This window comes from Macaca mulatta, chromosome 9, assembly GCF_049350105.2.
Source record: "Macaca mulatta isolate MMU2019108-1 chromosome 9, T2T-MMU8v2.0, whole genome shotgun sequence".
Taxonomy (NCBI): domain Eukaryota; kingdom Metazoa; phylum Chordata; class Mammalia; order Primates; family Cercopithecidae; genus Macaca; species Macaca mulatta.
This window is the reverse complement of record NC_133414.1, coordinates 77440566-77462254: the sequence shown is the minus strand read 5'-3', so window position 1 is coordinate 77462254 and position 21689 is coordinate 77440566. Positions and strand designations below refer to the sequence as shown.

At 40.3% G+C, this 21689-nt stretch overlaps 1 protein-coding gene across 5 annotated transcripts in view; it reads right to left on the bottom strand.

Moving 5' to 3' along the window:
* ASCC1 (activating signal cointegrator 1 complex subunit 1) overlaps nt 1–21689 on the bottom strand; it is a 115354-nt gene that overhangs the window by 56320 nt on the left and 37345 nt on the right. For all 5 annotated transcript variants that reach the window (NM_001194904.2, XM_015147354.3, XM_077945283.1 and 2 more), the window contains exon 6: nt 4769–4905. In NM_001194904.2, coding sequence (NP_001181833.1) covers nt 4769–4905 — 137 coding nt within the window. The remainder of the gene's footprint in view (nt 1–4768; nt 4906–21689) is intronic.

The following is a 21689-nucleotide window of genomic DNA, read 5'->3' as shown; positions in this document are numbered from 1 at the left end:
GGGAGGCTGAGGCAGGAGAATGGTGTGAACCCAGGGGGCGGAGCTTGCAGTGAGCAGAGATCTCACCACTGCACTCCAGCCTGGGTGACAGAATGAGACTCTGTCTCAAAAAAAAAAAAAGGAAAAAAAAAAAGAGATTTTAGGATCAATCAAAAGACAGCTGGAAAAAAAGTTGTCTTGACATTGAACCCAGGTCATGGGGATGCTTTGTAGCCTAGGAATCCTAATAGTAAAGATTCCCTTAACACTTCAAGGCCTTATTATTGCATAAGACCAAAACTTTTCTCAGTACGAAATTAGTAACTCAACTATTTTAGGCAGATACTTTTCTTTCCATGTTGCCTAGTGTGGTCTCAAACTCCTGGGCTCAAGCAATCCTCCCAGCTTGGCCTCCCAAAGTGCTTGGGTTACATGCCTGAGTCACTGCGCCTGGCCCAGATGCTTTTTCTAATTAAGAAAAATTACAGCCCCGATCATAATAAGTCTTCCTATAGCCACCTCTAATAAGAAGTGAAACATTTCAAAACACAAGCCAAGCTCTGAACTGTCATCTGAGGTATGTAGCTTCAATCAATACACAATATATCTCCATTCCAAGCACTAGCCAAAGAATTCAATTTGAAAGATTGCCACTGAATCCTATCAAAGTGAAGTCAAAAAAGTCTGTTTGAAGAAAAGTTTCACACTAAATATACATCCCCCACCATTTCTAAAGCTCTCACCCTGCATAGTTAAATCACCAGAAAGCATCACACCATTGGCTTAGATTCCCACTAAAATGTTTTTAATGGGTTATATTTAATGTTACATCTGCAATTTCTAGGGTCAACAGAAGAAAGACCCATAAGAACAATGTTTTTATCTTCTGCAAAATTCCTGTTAAAGACACTGTCCATCATCATTTAGCATTCTTTATTAAGATTTACATGACAAACTTTTGACAGACTGAGAACCAGAAAAGGTTACTCTCCTGAAAAAACTGTTATACTGGGGTTGGCTGCACAACAGCCTGAGTGTACTTAACACTACTGAACTGTGCACTTAAAATGGTTATGATGGCAAATTTTATGTTGTATTTTACCACAACTGAAAACTTTTTTAAACTATAAAAAAAAAATTGTCATACTGCTTTTTATCAGACAAGAACTATAATAAGTGGTGTGCTTCTTTTTGTAATTTAGTTCAAGTACACTGGTGTCAGAAAATAGTACCAAACTTTAATGCTCAAGTACAATTACTATCTTACCTTGATTTTCAGGTAGAATTTTCTCCCTATACCATCCTTATGGTTTCTAAATCTCTGACTGTAACATTTCTTTTGTATACATGTCCTCTTAACTACCTCAAATACTTGGAATTAGATGGGGTACTAAAAACAAAAAAAAGTTAGAAACAACGAAACAGGATCCAAAGCCTGCTTTATGAGCAGAAACACAAACTCTTTCAACCTACCCCTAAGATTTATCAAGAGGGAGATTAAAGAGCAGGACAGAAATCCAATGGTTTGCCCGATAAACACTTTGTCTTGGTGGCCAAACAATTACATCTGGGACACCAGTAAGCAAATTACTTTCCAACTGATGCCACGTGAGGCAATAATCAGGCATTAACGTTTGTTCATGGGTATTTTCTCTCCTCTTTCTAGTCCCTTTAAACTTCTGTGGTTTGACGTCAGACCTGCTGGGAAAACTGAGGCACAGGAGGGTGCTGCTGGGACTGAAGAAGAGCTACACATCTGTCAGACTCCATACTCAGAGCCAGTGCACGGTCTGTGTCCTACATCTCACAAAGAAAAGTCAACAGGGACACAGCCGGAGCTTCCGAATTTACTAAACACTGAATAATTCATTCAAAATCTATAGAGCTACATAAGCCTCTCACTGAAAAACTGAAACAAAAATCCTGTTTTTGGTCTTATAGCATCCTTCAAATTAAAAAACTACCCCCAAATTTAAAACGAATACTCAACTACTCATTTCTTTAATATAGCCATATAGCACCACAGTTTAAATCAAATTCCAATATAGCCACATTTATTTCAATCCTTCAATTTTAAAAACCATCAAATTAAACTACAGCACACTATGTACAGGTCTGTTCATTTTTCAGTGTTTTCCTTTCATATTTTAATTTGGGACCACTACACCATAAAAGGTTCAGGTTAGAAATGTCATTATTTACAATTTTTTTTTCTAAGTATATACCAAGCACAAAGATTAAGGTCAAAGAGCAAGAAAAAATTCAATGATCCAATTCACTGATTTACTTGCCAGAGCTTTAACAGAAGTGCCCTTTTTGTTTTTTTAAGAAGTTGTCTCTTCTCAGAAGTAAGTCGGTTTTGCACTTTTTACTTTTTAAACAAATGCATGTGACGGGGGAAATTAGAAGAAGGTTGGGGAGGCTTGCTTTATTTTACTCGCTGGTTCCACATCTTTCCAGCTTTTTAAAAAGAGCATCTTTAAACAAATTTTTGCATGCACTGCAGATTTTTGGCAGGGTAACTTTGTCCTATTTCAAAAGCTTTGCTGAATTTGAAAAACTACAATTACTGTTTTCATACTGTCATGTCAAAAATTCTGAGGAACTATTAAGACTGCTCTTTATTCCCTAGGCACACTAACTCTGACATGCTTAAAGGGCTCCGATTTGGCATTTAGTCACAAAAGGCACCAAGAGACATAAAAGGGAGGAACTCAGCTAAATCTTCCCACAGCTTAGGATAAAGCTTCAGTGATTAAAAACCTGTGACCTGATTTTCAAAAGGTAAAAAGAACAAATACTTCTCTAAACAAATATTTTATCTACCTTTAAATTTTTTCTTAGCAAGATTATCCCAATGGCAGCCAAGGAAATGCAGCAGCTTTCAGTTTAGTTTAGCAAAAAGTAAACTGGAAACAAGTTAAAGTATCAGAATTGATCCTTAAACCAGGTAAAACTGCCCTACTTTGTAAAATAAAGCATAATGTTTTGCTTTATACAAGGGAAACGGCAAGTATCTAATGACAAACACCAAATTATTTTGCATTTCAGGTAAGATCTAAAGAAAACAGGTATGTCTGTTACTGAGCAAAGAACATGACAAGAAGTGTTTTTGCTCTCTCAGATTCAGAAAGGATAGGAGACTGCAAACCCTATCAGATTATGATCTTGCTCAAGAAAAATAGTTTATCTTTAAAACAATTAGTGGAAAAGGATAACTGGCCCATAAAGTGTTTGTATTACACAGTTTCTTTTCTTTTTTTTCTTTTTTTTTTTTTTTTTTTGAGATGGAGTCTCGCTCTGTCGCCCAGGCTTAAGCGCAGAGGCGCCATCTCGGCTCACTGCAAGCTCCGCCTCCTGGGTTCACGCCATTCTCCTGCCTCAGCCTCCCAAGTAGCTGGGACGACAGGCACCTGCCACCACGCCCGGCTAATTTTTTGCAGTTTTAGTAGAGGCAGGGTTTCACCGCGTTAGCCAGGATGGTCTTGATCTCCTGACCTCGTGATCTGCCCGCGTCGGCCTCCCAAAGTGCTGAGATTACAAGTGTGAGCCACCACACCCAGCTACACAGTTTCATATACAACCTAACTAGAGAAAAATTTTAGATCCTTTTACCTTGTTCTATCCAATGAACCAGGTAAACCATTTCTACAAGGCCATGTTAGAATAGCATGGGGCCTGCCTACAAGAATGGAATAAAAAAACTATTTGAGTGAATTGGCTTTCACATTTCTCTCCTTTGTCAGTCTTAAGTAAAAGGAAGAAAGTAAAGGGAAATACGGGAAGATATGGTTCTTTGAAATAAAGCTGTTATGTCAGATGTATGTGTAAATTAAAATTTTACAGTAAAAAAGAGTAACAACTCTGCCCTCAGAACAGTAATGCTTTCCCTGAGTCAAAACAGATTGCTTAGACTATTTCTGGTATCCTTTTTGAACTGGCTGGACATGGCAGCTCACAACAGTAATCCTAGCACTTTTGGAGGCCGAAGCAGGAAGGTTGCTTGAGACCAGGAGTTTGAGACTAGTCTGGGCAACAGAGCAAGACTCTGTCTCTAAAAATAAATAAATAAATAAATAAAATAATAATAATAATTTTAAAAGGCTTTATCTTTTTAAATTCTTGCTGAATCAAATAAAATTATTTGTACTGAAAAAAAAAAAAAAAAAAAGAGGCTGGGTGCAGTGGCTCACGCCTGTAATCCCAGCACTTTGGGAGGCTGAGGCAGGCGGATCACAAGGTCAGAAGATCAAGACCATCCTAGCTAACACAGTGAAATCCCGTCTCTACTAAAAATACAAAAAATTAGCCGGGTGTGGTGGCGGGTGCCCAGCTATTCGGGAGGCTGAGGCAGGAGAATGGCGTGAACCCGGAGCTTGCAGTGAGCCAAGACTGCGCCACTTCACTCCAGCCTGGGCAACAGAGCAAGACTCTGTCTCAAAAAAAAAGAAAGTCAGTGTTTCTAAAATATAATGAAGACTTTCCAGAGAATCGTGTTATAATGTTTGGGTTACTATAGTAGACAGAATAATGACCCCCAGAGATGTTGATGTCCCACTCTCTGGAATTTATAAATATTCTATCTTACATGGCAAAGAGACTTTTGTAGATGTGATTAAGGCTACAGATTCTGATATGAGAGGTTAGCCTAGATTACCTGAGTGGGCTCCATCGAATCGCATGAATCCTTCCCATGTCGTACACCCTCTAGTTCAAAAAAAGAGTCTGTAACACCAAAAAGAAGCCAGCCCAGGTAAACCACCCAACCCCATCCCTGAGGATTACTCACTTAATGAATTCCTCTTTACACTTCTGCAGCATCTCACATGTCTGCTGGATCTCTTCCTCACTCAAAAGCACCAACATCCCAATAGTGAGATGAAGCTTTTTAGGATTCTGGAAAATGCTGCTGTCAACCCCATGATCCTGTTATCAAAGGGAGAAAAACAAGAAACTCTGCCCTTACAAAGGCAAATGGCAAGAATAAAATTGAGTCCCCAGAAATACACCCACACACCTACAGCCAAGTGATTTTCTACAAGGTGGCAAGACCATTCAATAGAGACAATCTCCTCAATAAATGATGCTGGAACAATAGAATACCCACATGCAAAAGAATAAAGATAGACTACAACCTCCTACCATATAAAAAAATTAACACAAAATAGATCATGACCTGGAATTCGGCAATGGATTCTCTGATATGACACCAAAAACATGGACGACAAAAGAAATAAACTGGACTTCATCAAATTAAAAAACTTTTGTGCATCAAGAACACTATCAGGAAAGTGAAAAGAAGCCTACAGAATGGCAGAAATATTTGCAAGTAATTTACCTGATAAGGGTCTAGTATCCAGAATATACAAAGAACTCTTCCAATTCAACAACGAATATACAATCTAATATTTTCATTTTTTAATTTATATTTATTTATTTATTTATTTTTGAGACAGAGTCTTGCTCTGTTGCCCAGGCTGGAGGGCAGTGGCGCGATCTTGGCTCATTGCAAACTCCGCCTCCCGGGTTCATGCCATTCTCCCGCCTCCGCCTCCTGAGTAGCTGGGACTACAGGCGCCCACCACCATGCCCAGCTAATTTTTTTGTATTTTTAGTAGAGACGGGGTTTCACTGTTTTAGCCAGGATGGTCTCAATCTCCTGACCTCATGATCCGCCCTCCTCAGCCTCCCAAAGTGTTGGGATTACAGGCGTGAGTCACCGCGCCCGGCCCAATTTTTTTTTATTTTTTAAGAGACTGGGTCTTCTCTGTCACCCAGGCTGGACTGCAGTGGCACAATCACAGCATACTGTAACCTCAAACTCCTGGCTCAAGTGATCCTCCTGCCTCAGCCTCCTGCATAGCTGGGATTATGGGTGTGAGCTACAGAACCCAGTTGAACCTAATTTTAAAATGGGAAACGGGGCCAGGCACGGTGGCTCACGCCTGTAATCCCAACATTTTGGGAGGCTGAGGCAGGCTGATCACTTGAGGTCAGGAGTTCAAGACCAGCCTGACCAATATGGTGAAATGCCATCTCTACTAAAAATATAAAAATTAGCTGGGTGTGGTGGCAGGCGCCTGTAATCCCACATACTCGGGAGGCTGAGACAAGAGAATCGCTTAAACCCGGGAGGCAGAGGTTGCTGTGAGCCAAGATCACACCATTGTACTCCAGCCTGGGTGACAAAGTGAGACTCTGTCTCAAAAAACAAACAAACAAAGAAACAAAAACAAAAACAGACAAAAGGACTTGAATAGACTTTTTCTCCAAGGCAGAAATACAAATGGCTAACAAGCAGAACTGGCTAACAAGCACATGAACATTATTAGTCACTTAGGGAAATGCAAATCAAAACCACTGTGAGTTACCATATCACACCCACTAAACTGTCTATAATCAAAGTAATGGAAAATGACAAGTGCTGGCCAGGATGTGCAGAAATTGGAACCCACATACATTGTTGCTAGGAAGGTAAAATGACTCAGTCACTGTGAAAAACAGTTTGGCAGTTCCTCAAAAAGTTAAACATAGAATTATCATATGACCCAGCAATTCTACTCCTAGGTATATGCCCAAGAGAATTGAAAAAGGGACTCAAATACATGTATATGCATGTTTCCAGAAGCACTACTCACGACAGCCAAAAGATGGAAATAACCCAAATGTATATCAACAGATGAATGGATAAACAAACTGTGGTATATATACACAGTGGAATATTATTCAGCCTCAAAAAGGAATGAAATTCTGGCCGGCCGTGGTGGCTTACACTTGTAATCCCAGCACTTCGGGAGGCCGAGGCAGGCAGATCACCTGAGGTCAGGAGTTCGAGACCAGACTGACCAACATGGTGAAACCCCTGTCTCTACTAAAAATACAAAAATTAGCCGGGTGTGGTGGTGTATGCCTGTAATCCCAGCTACTCAGGAGGCTGAGGCAGAAGAATTGCTTGAACCTGGGAGGAAGAGGTTGCAGTGAGCCAAGATCGCGCCACTGCACTCCAGCCTGGGTGACACAGTGAGACTGACACCGTCTCCAAAAAAAAATTTTGGCTCTGGGAAGCACAAAAAGTAAATATACCTTATGAATCCCTTTTTTAAAAAACTGAGGTGAAATTTGCATAATATAAAATTAACCATTTTAAAGTATACAATACAGCAGTATTTATATTTAGTGTATTCAATGTTGTGCAACCACCAGCATTCTTTAATAGCAAAACTTTATCACCTGATAAAAGCATTCCATACCCATTTATTTATTTACTTTATTTATTTTTATTTTATTTTTATTTTTTGAGATGGAGTCTTGCTCTGTCGTCCAGGCTAGAGTGCAATGGTGCAATCTTGGCTCTCTGCAACCTTTGCCTCCTGGGTTCAAGCAATTCTCCTGCCTCAGCCTTCTGAGTAGCTGCGATTACAGGCGCCTGCCACCATTCCTGGCTAATTTTTGGATTTTTTGTAGATGGGGTTTTACCATGTTGGACAGGCTGGTCTCGAAGTACTGACCTCAGGTGATCTGCCCACCTCGGCCTCCCAAAGCGCTGGGAATATAGGCGTGAGCCACCATGTCCAACCCTCATACCCATTTAAATAATCACTCCTCTTTCTCCATGTCCCATCCCCTAGTGACCTCTAAGTTGCTTTTTGTCTATCTGAATTTATCTATTCTGGATACATTATATAGAAAGAATCATATAACATAAGACCTCTGTGACCAACTTCTTTCATTTAGCTTGATGTTTTCAAGGTTCATCCAAGCTGAAGCATTATCACTGCTTCGTTCCTTTTTAGAGTTAAATAATATTTTAGTGTATGTATGTACCAAAATGTGCTTATTAATTCATCTACTGATGAAGATTTGGGTTTTTTGCACCTTAGGTATTAGGAATAATGCTGCTATAAACATTTGTGTACAAATTTCTGTGTTGACATATGCTTTCAGTTATTTGGGGTACAGGAGTAGAACTGCTGGGTCACATGGCAATTCTATGTTTAACTTTTGAGAAACCACCAAACCATTCTCTACATTGGCTGAACTAACAAACATTCCCAGCAGCAGTATATGAAGGTTCCTGTTTCTCCACGTCTTCACTGACACTTCCTTTTTTAAAAAATGATAGCGATCCTAGTGGGTATAAAGTGGTATTACATTGCGGTTTTGATTTACATTTCACTAATGATCAACGATGATGACATCTTTTCATGTGCTTTTTGGATATTTATACGTCTTCTTTGGAGAAATGTCTGCTAAAATCTTTTGCCCATTTAAAAATTGTCTTTTTATTGTTGAATTATAAGAATTCTTTATAAATTATTGATACTATACCCATATCAGACCATGGATCCCTTTTAAAGGAAGGTAGGTCTCAAATTTCATTAATCTCATTCTGCAAATGAAAACAAGAAAAAAAAAAAAAGTTGAAGCTCTTCTATTCCAACAGGAACGAAACAGGAATGCTATCACTGAATTGCAAGTTCTTATTGTATAATCAGGTGTCTGGCCTAACAAAATGCCCCAAAGGCAGAGAAATGTATTTTATCAAATGTGAATACCTTACATCCTGTTCTTGGTTTGCCTAAGGCTTACTGCCTAATATTTGCCTTGGCAACAGTAGTTAGTTGATTCTTCCTTTTCTAAGTGTTAATGGAGCTTGAGCTATTTTTACATCTGATGGAAAGTTTTGCGATTCCACACATCAATACAAATTGCCTCACTTAATGAAAGTGACTGTAAGGAACAATCAGCTTTAAATGTGTCAAGGAAGGCTAAGTACAAGGCTTATCACCCCAGCATCTCTAACCCATGGCCTGCCACATTAGAAAAGGCATGCAAAGCCCCTCAAATGATTTTAATATGCACAACTCCATCCCAAACTACAACTGAGAATTGCTCCTCAGCAATAACGGTATATTTGTTGGGCCCTTGCTCTGCTCCAAACGTTTTCTATGCAACGTACAGACAAATATCTTATGAGGGAAGCACTATTATCATCCATACTTTATGGATGAGGAAACTGAGGCACTGAGAAATTAAGCCACTTTCCCAAGGTAACATTGCCAGGAAGAGATGAGGTCAAAATTCAAACCCAGGCAGTCGGGCCCCAAAGCCTATACTTTTGATCAACATTATATACATAGCCTTCCTAGTAATAGTTGCCCAAAGGGGACTAGGACCATAGGACACCACCCAGAGGCAAGTCCTTATGCATTTCAACACAACTCACTCAATAAATGGATCTAACCACTGTATTAGCCCTGAAAATAAAGAGAATCTCATAATTCTATGAAAGGAAAGTGGTTTTAACATCTGCCTTTTTTAGCCAGGCACAGTGGCTCATGCCTGAAATCTCAGCACTTTGGGAAGCCAAAGCGGAAGGATCACTTGAGGCCAGGAGTTCAAAACCAGCCTGGGCAACATAGACCAGTTCAAGACCAGCATGGCAAACATGTTTCTTTTTGTAGAGAAAAAAAAAAAAACAACATAATTGAGTTTTTTTTCTCTACAAAACACACACACACACACACACACACAATATCTGCCTTTTTTTAGATATGACCCCAAAAGCATAATCCATAAAAGAAAAAATATGGATAAAGTGAACTTAATCAAAATTTAAAACTTGCACTTCAAAAGATACTATCAAGAAAATGAAAAGATAAGTCACAGAGAAAAATATTTGGGAGAAAGACTTTTGCAAGTCCTATGTCTGATAAATATAAACATAAGAAATTCTTAAACTTCAACAATAAAAAGATACATAATCCAATTTTAAAATAAGCTAAAGATTTGAACAGATATTTTCCCAAAAGAGGATATACTAATGGCTAATAAACTTATGAAAAGAGGCTCAACATCATTAGTCATTAAATAAGTGCAAATCAAAACCAAAATGAGATATTACCTCAGACCCATCAGAATTATTATAATCAAAAAGATAATAACAAGTGTAGATGAGGCTATGGAAAAACTGAGCAGCCACTTTGCAAAGTAGAAATTTGTAAAATGGCACGGCCACTTTGGAAAACAGTTTGGCAGTTACTCAAAAAATTAAACATAAATTTACAAAAATTCACAGAAAAAAATAAAACCCAGCCATTTCACTCCTAGGATTCTACCCAACGAAATGAAAACAAAGGTCCACCTAAAGATGTGTACGTGAATCTCACAGCAGTATTATTTATAACAGCCAAAGATAGGAACAATCCACAAGTCCATCAACTGGTGAATGAAGAAACAAAACAGAGGCTAGCCATATATGCAACACTATTCGGAAATCAAAAGTAATGAACTACTAACACATGCAAAAGTATAGCTAAACCTCAAAACATTATGCTAAGTAAAAGAAGCCAGATGCAAAAGACTATGTATTATATATGATTCTATCTATATGAAATGTCCAGAAAGGACAAATCTAAAGAGACTGAAATCAGGTTAACAGGTGCCTGTGGTGAGGAGTGGGATGGCAAACAGGCAAAATGGAACTTTTTAGGGTGATGGAAATGTTCTAAAGCTGGATTGTGGTAATGATTGCACAACTCTGTAAATTTATTTAAAATCACTAAATTGTACACTTAAAATGAATGAATTTTATGGTATGTAAATTATACCTTAATGAAGCTGTTAAATAAGTTGTGTCTACGTTGTTTTTTTTTTTAAGACAAGGTCTCCTCTGTCACCCAAGCTGGGGTGCAGTGGCAGGATCATGAATCCTGCAGCCTCAAACTCCTGGCCTCAAGCAATCCTCTCTCCTCAGCCTCCCAAGTGGCTGGGACTACAAGCTCACATCACCAAACTCAGCTAATTTTTTTTTTAATTTTTGTAGAAATGGGGTCTCATTATGTCGCAAAGGCTGGTTTCAAACTCCTGGCCTTAAGCAGGCCTCCCACCTGAAGCTACCACACCTGGCTAGCTCACTGGCGGTGGCTCACGCCTGTAATCCCAGCACTCTGGGAGGCCCAGGCAGGGGGATCACAAGGTCAGAAGATTGAGACCATCCTGGCCAACACGGTGAAACCCCGTCTCTACTAAAAACACAAAAATTAGCAGGGCATGGTGGCACGCGCCTATAATTCCAGCTACTCAGGAGGCTGAGGCAGGAGAATTGCTTGAACCTGGGAGGCAAAGGTCGCAGTGAGATGAGATCGTGCCATTGTACTACAGCCTGGGTGACAAACAAGAGTGAAACTCCGCCTCAAAAAAAAAAAATTCAGGCAAGAATCATTAAAGGATGTTAAATCTAAGGAGAAATTTTGTTGAGGAGTAGAATATTTGCATAGTCTTAAAATGTCCTCTTATAGATTGCTTATTGGTTGAAAGGTAAAAATACAGTAACTATAAAGAAATTAATCAACACTGACTGGATGGTGTCAAAATTAACATCACCAGCGAGGGACACTGTATACTCTGAGAAGGACACATCATCACTTACACAATACTCCATCCAGGAATACCTAAGTCTACTCATAAGGAAATGCCAGACAGATCAAAAGTGAGAAGCATTCTATTTAAAAAGTCAATGTCAAGAAAGACAAAGAGCCGGTGGGGCACCATGCGCCTGGAATCCTGGCTACTCAGGAGGCTGGGGTGGGAGGATCACTTGAGCCCAGGAGTTCAAGGTGCAGTGGTGCTCACAACACCACACTGCACCCTGGGTGACAGCAGAGTGAGACTCTAACTCTCTAACTCAAAAAAAAAAAAAAAAAAAGAAGAAAGGCAGACAAAGAAAGCCTGTGGAAATGTTCCAGATTCAAGGAAGCTAGAAACGTGACAATTAAACAACACCTAATCCTAGACTGAATCCCAAACTAGAGGGGGAAAAAATGCTACAAAGGATATTATTGGATTAAGCGACAAAATTTGAACGTGGATGGTAAATTAGATAAAACTATCAATGTTAAATGTATTGAGGTTGAGAACTATAACACTATTATGCATAAAAAAAATTTTGCCAGACACAGTGGTGCATGCCTATAGTCTCAGCTGCTCAGGAGGCTGAGGTGGACGGGATAGCTTGAGACCAGGAATTCAAAACTAGCCTGGACAACATAGCAAGACCCCATGCCACTCCCCCCAATATTTTTAATTAAAATATTTTGAAATATTTAGGATTAAAGAGCTATGACATGTGCAACTCACTCTAAAGCAGTTCAGAAAGAAAAAAATGGAATACTAAAACAAATAGTGAAATATTAACAATAGGTGAATCTGAGTAAAGGATACTATTCTTTTCTTCAACTTTTCTGTGAGTTTAAAACAACTTCCTGCATAAATTCTCTATTGGTGCTATAACAAATTACCACAAACTTTGTGGCTTACAACAATACGAACTTAACCTACCATCTTCTGGAGGTCAGAAGTCTAACATGAGTCAGCAGGGCTGCATTCCTTGAGGAGGCTCCAAGGCAAATCATTTCCTTGACTTTTCTAGCTTCTAGAGGCTACCTGAATGTCTTGGCTCAGAGTCACATCACTCCAATCTCCACTTTAATTGTCACGTCTCCTTCTCTGACTCCGACCTTTCTGACTTCCTCTTTTTTTTTTTTTTTCTTAGACAGAGTCTTGCTCTGTTGCCTGGGTTGGAGTACAATGGCAAGATCCTGGCTCACTGCAACCTCCGCCTCCTGGGTTCAAGCTCTTCTCCTGCCTCAGCCTCCCGAGTAGCTGGGATTACAGGCGCCCACCACCACGTCCAGCTAATTTTGTAGAGATGGGGTTTCACCATGTTGGCCAGGCTGATCTTGAACTCCTGACCTCAGGAGTGATCTGCCCACCTCGGCCTCCCAAAGTGCTGGGATTACATGTGTGAGCCACCACGGTCAGTCCGACTCCCTCTTATAAAGACCCATCTCAACATCCTTAACTTTATCACATCTCAAAGTCTCTTTTGCCATAAAAGGCAATAGTCACCGGTTATGGGATTAGGATATGAGTATCTTTGGAGGGCCATTGTTCTGCCTGTCACATGCCCCCTTCCCAAAATGTTTTTTAAGGCATCTTTGGGAAAATACACTTGGGTGATAAAACTAAAGAAAACTAAGGATGTGATTACTGTAAAAGTTGGGACAGTGGTTACCCTTCAGGAGAAGACAGAGGCAAGACAAGGAAGTCTAGGGTGCTGATAAGATTGTATCTCCAGCCTGCATGGTGGTTATAAAAGCATCCATTTTTTCTGTACCGTCTTCTGATGTGTGTTACATTGAACAATTTTGAAGTTTTTTTAGAAAAACTCTAAGCACAAGGCTGGTGCACTGGCTCACCCCTGTAACCTCAGCACTTTAGGAGGCCGAGGCGGGCGGATCACGAGGTCAGGAGTTCGAGACCAGCCTGGGCAACATGGTGAAACCCTGTCTCTACTACACATACAAAAAATTAGCCAGGCCTAGTGGTGCATACCTGTAATCCCAGCTACTCTGAAGGCTGAGGCAGGAAAATCGCGTGAACCCGGAAGGCAGAGGTTGCAGTGAGCCAACATTGCACCACTGCACTGCTATCTGGGCAACAGAGCAAAACTCAGTATCAAAAAAAAAAAAAGAAAAAGAAAAACTCTAAGCACAGGCCGGGCGCGGTGGCTCAAGCCTGTAATCCCAGCACTTTGGGAGGCCGAGGCGGGTGGATCACGAGGTCAGGAGAGCGAGACCATCCTGGCTAACATGGTGAAACCCCGTCTCTACTAAAAATACAAAAAACTAGCCGGGCGTGGTGGCGGGCGCCTGTAGTCCCAGCTACTCGGAGGCTGAGGCGGGAGAATGGCGTGAACCCGGGAGGCGGAGCTTGCAGTGAGCCGAGATCGCGCCACTGCACTCCAGCCTGGGCGACACAGCGAGACTCCGTCTCAAAAAAAAAAAAAAACTCTAAGCACAAATAAAAGAGGAAACCATTTGTTTTTAAGCTTTTATAGATGTTGGGCTTTTCTTTTTTTCTTTTTCTTTTGTAGAAACGGGGTTGTGCTATGTTGACAAGGCTGGTCTTGAACTCCTGGCCTCAAGTGATCCACTGGCCTCAGCCTCCCAAAGTGAGGGATTACAGGCATGGGCCACCACACCTAGCCCAATGTTGAGACTTTTTAAAGGTAAAATTACCCTAGTTCCTCTAAAAATATATATTTTTATATTATATATAATATTTTTATATTTTACATATATATAATACATAGTCATTATATATAATATATAAAAAATACATAATATAGTGACTAGAGAGAGAAAAACGAGGGAAAAAAATGCCCTGTCACTGGCATGCCAAATCAAAACTTAACTAGTAGAGCCAGACTCAATTCTAAAGGCCTGAAAGCACACATAAGTACCTTTCTAGACCCGGAAATGACTAGGAAACATAGGAGGAAAACAGCCTAATGGTTTAAAATTCCCAGCTTACTATCTCAGTCACTTTCACATTCCATTGTTCTTTTTTCCTTTTTCTTTCTCTTTATTCTTCAGCCTTATCTTGCATAAATTTGCCCTAATACCCAGCTAGAAAAATGAAGTTCTACAGATTTGCTTTCCCTGCCTTACCCTTTGGGAGCCTAGCACTCTAGTCAACTTGAGTTTACTTGCCAAGGAAACACCCAGTACTGGGAAACAAAACACACAGAAGGCAATGGAGTAGGAAAAGGTACAGACAGGACACCTAAGGGTCACACAATCAAAAGTCCTTTTTGGAATTTTGAGTCATAAGGGTTCAAATAATCCTTCACTCTACTGTAGACTATATAGTTTACAAGTAACTCCACTGGACAGTCTTTTAATGAATGGAGAAACTCTCTAAACTGCCCTACCTCACAATGCCATCTACCAAGAGAAACTTTTCTCTTACTGAATAATCTAAATTTAATTTGGAACCAAACAATCTTCAAGGCAACAGCATAAATCTCTAGAGCCACTGTTTTTCTTTGCTCGGAATATATCATATTCCTGCTGCAAGCCCATTCACTGAGATGAATGAAGACCAACCAACGTCAAATTCTTTACTGCAGGGGTTTAATTACACTGGGCCCTGCTCCAAGTTCGCCATTACTTGGAGCTGGAACTATCTTACTCCATTAGGTTGGCCACCCAGGCTGGCGCCTCAAAGTTCTAATGGTATTGACCTTCCACCCAGCAGGGAGAAGCAAAGGTGAAGTAACAGGAATTTCCTGGGGCAGTTTTGTGTATGAAAATAAACATGTTTCTTTATGGCTAAGTCACACCACCAATGAGCCTCAGTTTCTTTCTTGTTAAATAAAGCCTCATGCATGCATGCAAAAGCTTCCTCTAAAGAAAACTTATGTACATGCCCAACTCACAGTTCACCGAGTTCAAGGTCATGTCCTGACTCATCAGTCCTGGGTGCACGGACCTTAGCCCTCTCATTCAAACTGCAGCTCATGATTTACCACTAGCAGTCACCACATCATCACAGGCCCTTCACTGGTATCACTTTTAATCCAGCACCCTGGGCTCGACTGGGGCAGAAGTGCTCATAATACTATTAGTAGGAACAACTAACAAGACATAATAAAATCTACAGATATCAAGCTTGGGGAAAAGGCCAGTAGAGAGCAGTATGGTTTAGTCCATCATGAAGCATTCTCTGCTTCCTTAAAGCTCAACCATCCTTTCCATGAGATGGGATATAACACAGGTGCAACTGCCAGAGCTGTCAGCAAGTAGAAGGGAGGCCTCTCTCCAGACATAGACCTGTAAGCTCACGCTCCACTATATGATAGTGAAGAATCTGATCCAAATGTGTAGCACCCAGAATGTAAATAATTTATAGTCCTCTGCCTTGATGGTACATGCCAATTGCCAGAGACAAAAAATAATTCTTAAATCATATTCACATATATCTTTTAGGAACTCCAGGTGTAACAAAGGTCTGTGCCTTTAACCCGGAGTAGAGAGTCTAGGATTCTAATTCCAACTGTGTCACAAAGCAGCTGTAATTAGGCAAATCATGTCACTTTTCTAGCCTCGGCTTCCTCCTCTGTAAAATAAGGGAGGTGGCCTGGTTTACCTGTAAGTCAAAGGACCTATAAACTTTTTACATGTTCCCACAAAACCTAAATAATTATCTGCTAACAAAACAGATTATGTGTGAAGGATCTACCAATTCACTTTCTGATATTCTATGCAAGGAAAAAGAGAAAACATGCATGCTTTCCCTATACTCGTCGTATTTTCTTTCTTTTTTTATGGCCAAATCCTGTAGAATTGCTTCTGGGCAGGTGATATGAAGTTCATTCATATAAAGAAGTCATTCCAATACGGCAAAGTGATGAAAAGGGCATTTGGCTATGCAACCAGACAGGCCTATGTTCAAATTCTGCCAACTATCAGCAGCATGACCCCAGGTGAGTTACTCAGTTGCTACAAAGCTTAATTTCATCATCTATAAAACAGACAATACTTCTCAGGTTTGCTCTACAGATTAAATGAAACACAAGTGAAGTCTCTGGCACACAGTAGTATGGAATTAATACAAGCTTCCCCCTCTTCCTTTTTACATGACTGTGCAGCACTACACAAATGCCATCTTTGCTCTCCCTTTTAAAGCAGCACTGGAAGCTAAATCAGGCTCTGCTGAGTCATTTCCATTATTCTTTAGGAATGTTCAGAAAAGCTGACTTTGATTTGCAAGTCACTATGTGCTATTAATGAAATACTGTGTTAAGCTGTATAAGCTTTAGAAAAAAGGGTTTTGTTTCTCCTGGCTTATAAACTCTATTTATTCATACATAATTACAAGAAAGTGGAGAGGTTCTTAAAACGTGGACAAATACTCAAGCATGGGCTTTTATATTGACCAGAGAAAAGAACTTCTCATGCATTGTCTAAAGATCTTTACCTACAGGCCGGGCGCGGTGGCTCAAGCCTGTAATCCCAGTACTTTGGGAGGCCGAGGCGGGTGGATCACGAAGTCAGGAGATCGAGACCATCCTGGCTAACATGGTGAAACCCCGTCTCTACTAAAAATACAAAAAACTAGCCGGGCGTGGTGGCGGGCGCCTGTAGTCCCAGCTACTCGGAGGCTGAGGCAGGAGAATGGCGTAAACCCGGGAGGCGGAGCTTGCAGTGAGCCGAGATCGCGCCACTGCACTCCAGCCTGGGTGACACAGCGAGACTCCGTCTCAAAAAAAAAAAAAAAAAAAAAAGATCTTTACCCACTAAAGACGAGTGAAGAGCATCTCCCCTCACTAACGGATGCACCACCCCACTTACCTTAGATGAGCACAAAGAATCCTTCAGCTTGCGCTTCTAAAAGCTTCACTATTCCTCCATAGTTACTTGAAAGCACTCGTTAGCAAGGCATTTACTCAACTTACATTTATTCCCAAAGACAGACCCTAGTCCCTCTCACATTTCTGATGGGTTAATAGCGTAAGAGAGATCTGCTGCTGCTTCTTAATGCCACTCCTTCCCTCCCCTCCATTTTGTAACCCATGGGATTATTACAAGTCTTACTTGGTACCGCAATAATTAGAACAATTATAACAACAATAATACTTATTCGGCACTATGTGCCATGCTCTGCTCCAAACACCTTAAACTTATTAACTCATTTACTCTTCATATCAACACTGTAACATAAATACCATTATTATCCCAACTTCAGAGCAGAACTCTATAATATCTTTGGAATACATCCCCTCCTGAATATGCCACAAACCCTGTCCTTTCAATAGACAGTATTGATAGCCTCCCAACTGGTACCTGCCTTGGTGCCCAACTCCTTACCTCTCAAGGCATCCTCCACACTGCCTTCAATTTTTTTCCTACGGTGCTAAGTTCATCACAGTCCTTGCTTAAAATCTCAACTAGTTTGTTTCTTTCTTTCTTTTGGAGACAGGATCTCGCTCTGTCACCCAGGCTAGAGTACAGTGTCATAATCATGGCTACTGTAACCTCTATCTCTGGACTCAAGCAATCCTTCTCCCACTCAAGCAATCAGCCTCCCAAGTAGCTGGGATCACAGGTACACACCACCATGCCTGGCTAATTTTTTTATTGTTTGTAGACATGGAGTTTCATTATGTTGCCCAGGCTGGTTTCACACTCTTGGACTCGAGGGATCCTCCCACCTCAGCCTCCCAAAGTGCTAAGATTACAGGTGTGAGCTACTATGCCCAGTCTTAACTATTTTCTTACTATCTATAGGATATTACATTCAAAATCCTTAACCCACACAAGAGCTTTCACAACTTGGGAGCCATGTCATTTCCACTCTTAACTCCTACCTCTTCCTAACTCTACCTCTTTCTAAGTACCAGCCTTAACAAATTCCTCACTCTCCCCTGAATACCTCACAAGTGACATTTCCTCTGCGCAATGCTCCCTGCCCCATTTGCCTGCCTAGCACAAACTCCTGTCCCTTCAAGAATGTTCAATTGTCAGCTCCTTTATCAAGCCTTCTCCAACCACTACAGAATTTCTCCTCTGGATACCCACTGCATTTATCTAGTAGCACTTATCTCACAACACTGCAACTATTTCTGGAAGAAGTCTATTTCCTACACCCTAGAGTATGGGATCCTTAACAGCAGAGTCCATTGTTGGCACATAATATGTCCTATATGTTATGTATACCTGGTATAAAGTAGACATTTAATAAATAGTGCATGAATCAATAAGACACAAAAACCTGTTCAAAACTAGTATCTTCCCCAAAATGGGACAATATACGAAACTTTTAAATATTTTCTTTTCTTACTTTCCTACTGAACATCAGAAATCAGGGGGTTTTACAATTTTCCTTAAAACCAAAGACAACTATCCCATCTTCATTCTAAATCAGTTCAAAAGTTAACTACAAATCCTGCAACTCCCCTTATACATGAAAAATCCTAAATTATACACTAAAGCTTTTATATAAACATTTTCTTCTTCAGTCACTAATACTAACCGGAAAAAAAAACCCTGCCTGAGGGAGTTAGGGGGATGCAGACCCATTACCCATTCTGCCCAGTGTAAACCTTCACGCTGCAATATGAGCAGAATTATGCAGTTTCTGCAGCTATAACCGATTCAGGTTCTCTAGGCAGCCTGAGAAATCCCCTGTTGCTTCAGATGGATCTATAAGCCTTCAAATGTTCCACTGCACATGGTTTTGAATTACTGTTTTTCATTACTGATGTGCTTTCTACTGGACCCTGCTGTGAGATAAAGTGGAATTATAGCAGCATTACTAGCTAAAGAATGATTGAGAGATATACAGGGTTGTAATATGCTTCCTGAATTTGTAGGCAATGAGACATCTTTGAATCTTAATACAAGAAACGAGTGAAAAAATAAGGTGTAGCTTATCTGCAGATCACGCAGATGAAGAATAGCTTGCCAATGTCTGTGAGCAGCTAAATCCTACATTAAATACTCAGGCTTAGGGAACTGAAGCACAGGGATGATAGTGATAATGTCTGCAGTCAAACAATATTTCTTATATAACAGATGAACACAAACAAAGGTGATTTCAGGGAATGCTATCCTAAAAGGTAAATTCAGTTTCCTTGAAGAGCAAAGGGTGAGGTCAAGGACAAGTCTGCTACCAAACAAAGAGGAAAAAGAGGCCGACTGTTTCAAAGGAAGAAAGAATTATGTTCAAGGAAGGATGATCAGGAGGATAGAATGAGACCTGAGCGTAGAAAAGTTGCCTGTTGCCCCAAAAATGTGACCTTCACAACAACGTTAAACAATGAAAATTAATAGCTGTGATGGAATTCTCAGACTGACCCCTAATGACCTTTTGTTCTGGTATAATCCAGGTTGTAGGTGGACCCTGTGGCTGTGATAATGTATCAATCCTATGAATTATATTGTGTTATATGGTACAGCAGACTTTAAGAGAGAGAGATTATCCCAATGAGCCTAATCTATACACATGAGCTGTTTAAAAAGCAGTCTTTGGCTGGTGGCAGAAGTCAGATCTGACATGAGAAGGATTTGATGAAGCCAGAGCAGCTATGTATCAAGGAAATGGCACTTTCAGATGTATAGACACAAGGATCTGAATTCTGCCAACAACCTGAATGAACATGGAAGTTGATTCTTCCTAAGAGCCTCCAGATGAGATACCAGTCTGGTCAACATCTTGATTTTGGCCTTGTGAGACCCTAAGCAGAGAGCCCAGTCCAGTCCACTGGGTCCTCTGCCCTGCAGAACTATGAAACTTAAAGAGAACTGTGAGATGATACATGGGTGTGGTTTTAGGCTGCTAAGATTGTGGTAATTTTTTATACAGCAATAGAAAACTCATAAGGTAGGGTAAACTATAACCTGACATTTCAACAGAACCTTTCATATCAGAGATCCCAAAAGCACGTGATGTATTTGTCATGAGTTATAAAGAAAAATAAATTCACCTTCTCAAAAAAGGAAATAAACATTAATAACATCAATTTTTTTTAGAAGATGAAGAGTCTCACCTTCTTAAGTCCTGAACCAGGACTGAAGGCAGACATCATAATGAACACATCCTTAGATAATATCTGATCCATATGACACTTCTTTTGAACAGTTCAGGAAGAGCATATGATTTGAATAAAACCCAAGCAAAAGTGGAAAGCTCTGCTTTTCTTTTCCCCCCCCCGCGAGACAGGAGGTTGCTTTGTTGTCCAGACTGGCTAATTTTTGTATGTTTTGTAGAGACAAGTTTTCACCATGCTTCCCAGGATGATCTCAAACTCTTGGGCTCAACTGATTCACCTGCCTTGGCCTCCCAAAGGGCTGGGATTACAGCTGTGAGCCACTGCGCCTGGCCTGCTGCTCTTTTTTAAACCCTCAAATACTGTCCAAATTATTACCGAATTCCAGTCAAGGCTGTTCTCACTTGAAAATGCCTGCTGAAAGATTGATATAGTTGGTTAGCAGTTGGTCAGCTGATTAGCAAGCAACCATCAAAACGTCTTCAATTGTTTCACAGGGTATTTTTTTTCCCATTCAAATAACTTTTCCTCAGTGACCCCCAGAACTGTCAACTATTTGTTCTATTGGATTATATAAACTAGAGCAGATGCTAGATCCTACACAACTTCGTATCACTGCTCTACTTAACACTGTGGCATCCACTAGCTGTGGCACCTTAGGCAAGTTACTGTCTCTAAGCTTCCATTCCTTCATCAGTGAAATGAGATATAAATACCTACCTCATAGGGAGGGAATGAAGATTAAACAAAATGAGCATAGAAGGCATTTAGAACACTGTCTAGCAAAATATAAAGCTCAATAAATATTTGCTATTTTATATATCATTCAATTATCAATTGAGTGAATAAAAACAGTGGGACACTCAGGCTAATTTACAATATCATAGATTACTAGCAGGAAAAAAAAAATGCATGAATAGCAGCTTTATTCATAATATCCCATAAGTGGAAACAATCCAAATGTTCCAGTGATGAAACTCAACTTTAAAAAAAAAACATAAAAATACTAATGACAGAAAAGAAAAATATTTTTTTAAAAACCAGCTGGGTGCGGTGGCTCACGCCTATAATCCCAGCACTTTAGGAGGCCAAGGCAGGTGGATCACTTGAGGTCAGGAGCTTGAGACCAGCCTGGTCAACATGGTGAGACCTCATCTCTACTAAAAATACATAAATTAGCCAGCCATGTTGGCACATGCCTATAATTCCAGCTACCCAGGAGGCTGAGGCATAAGAATTGCTTGAACCCGGGGGGCAGAGGTTGCAGTAAGCCAAGGTTGTGCCACTGCACTCCAGCCTGGGCAACAGAGTGAGA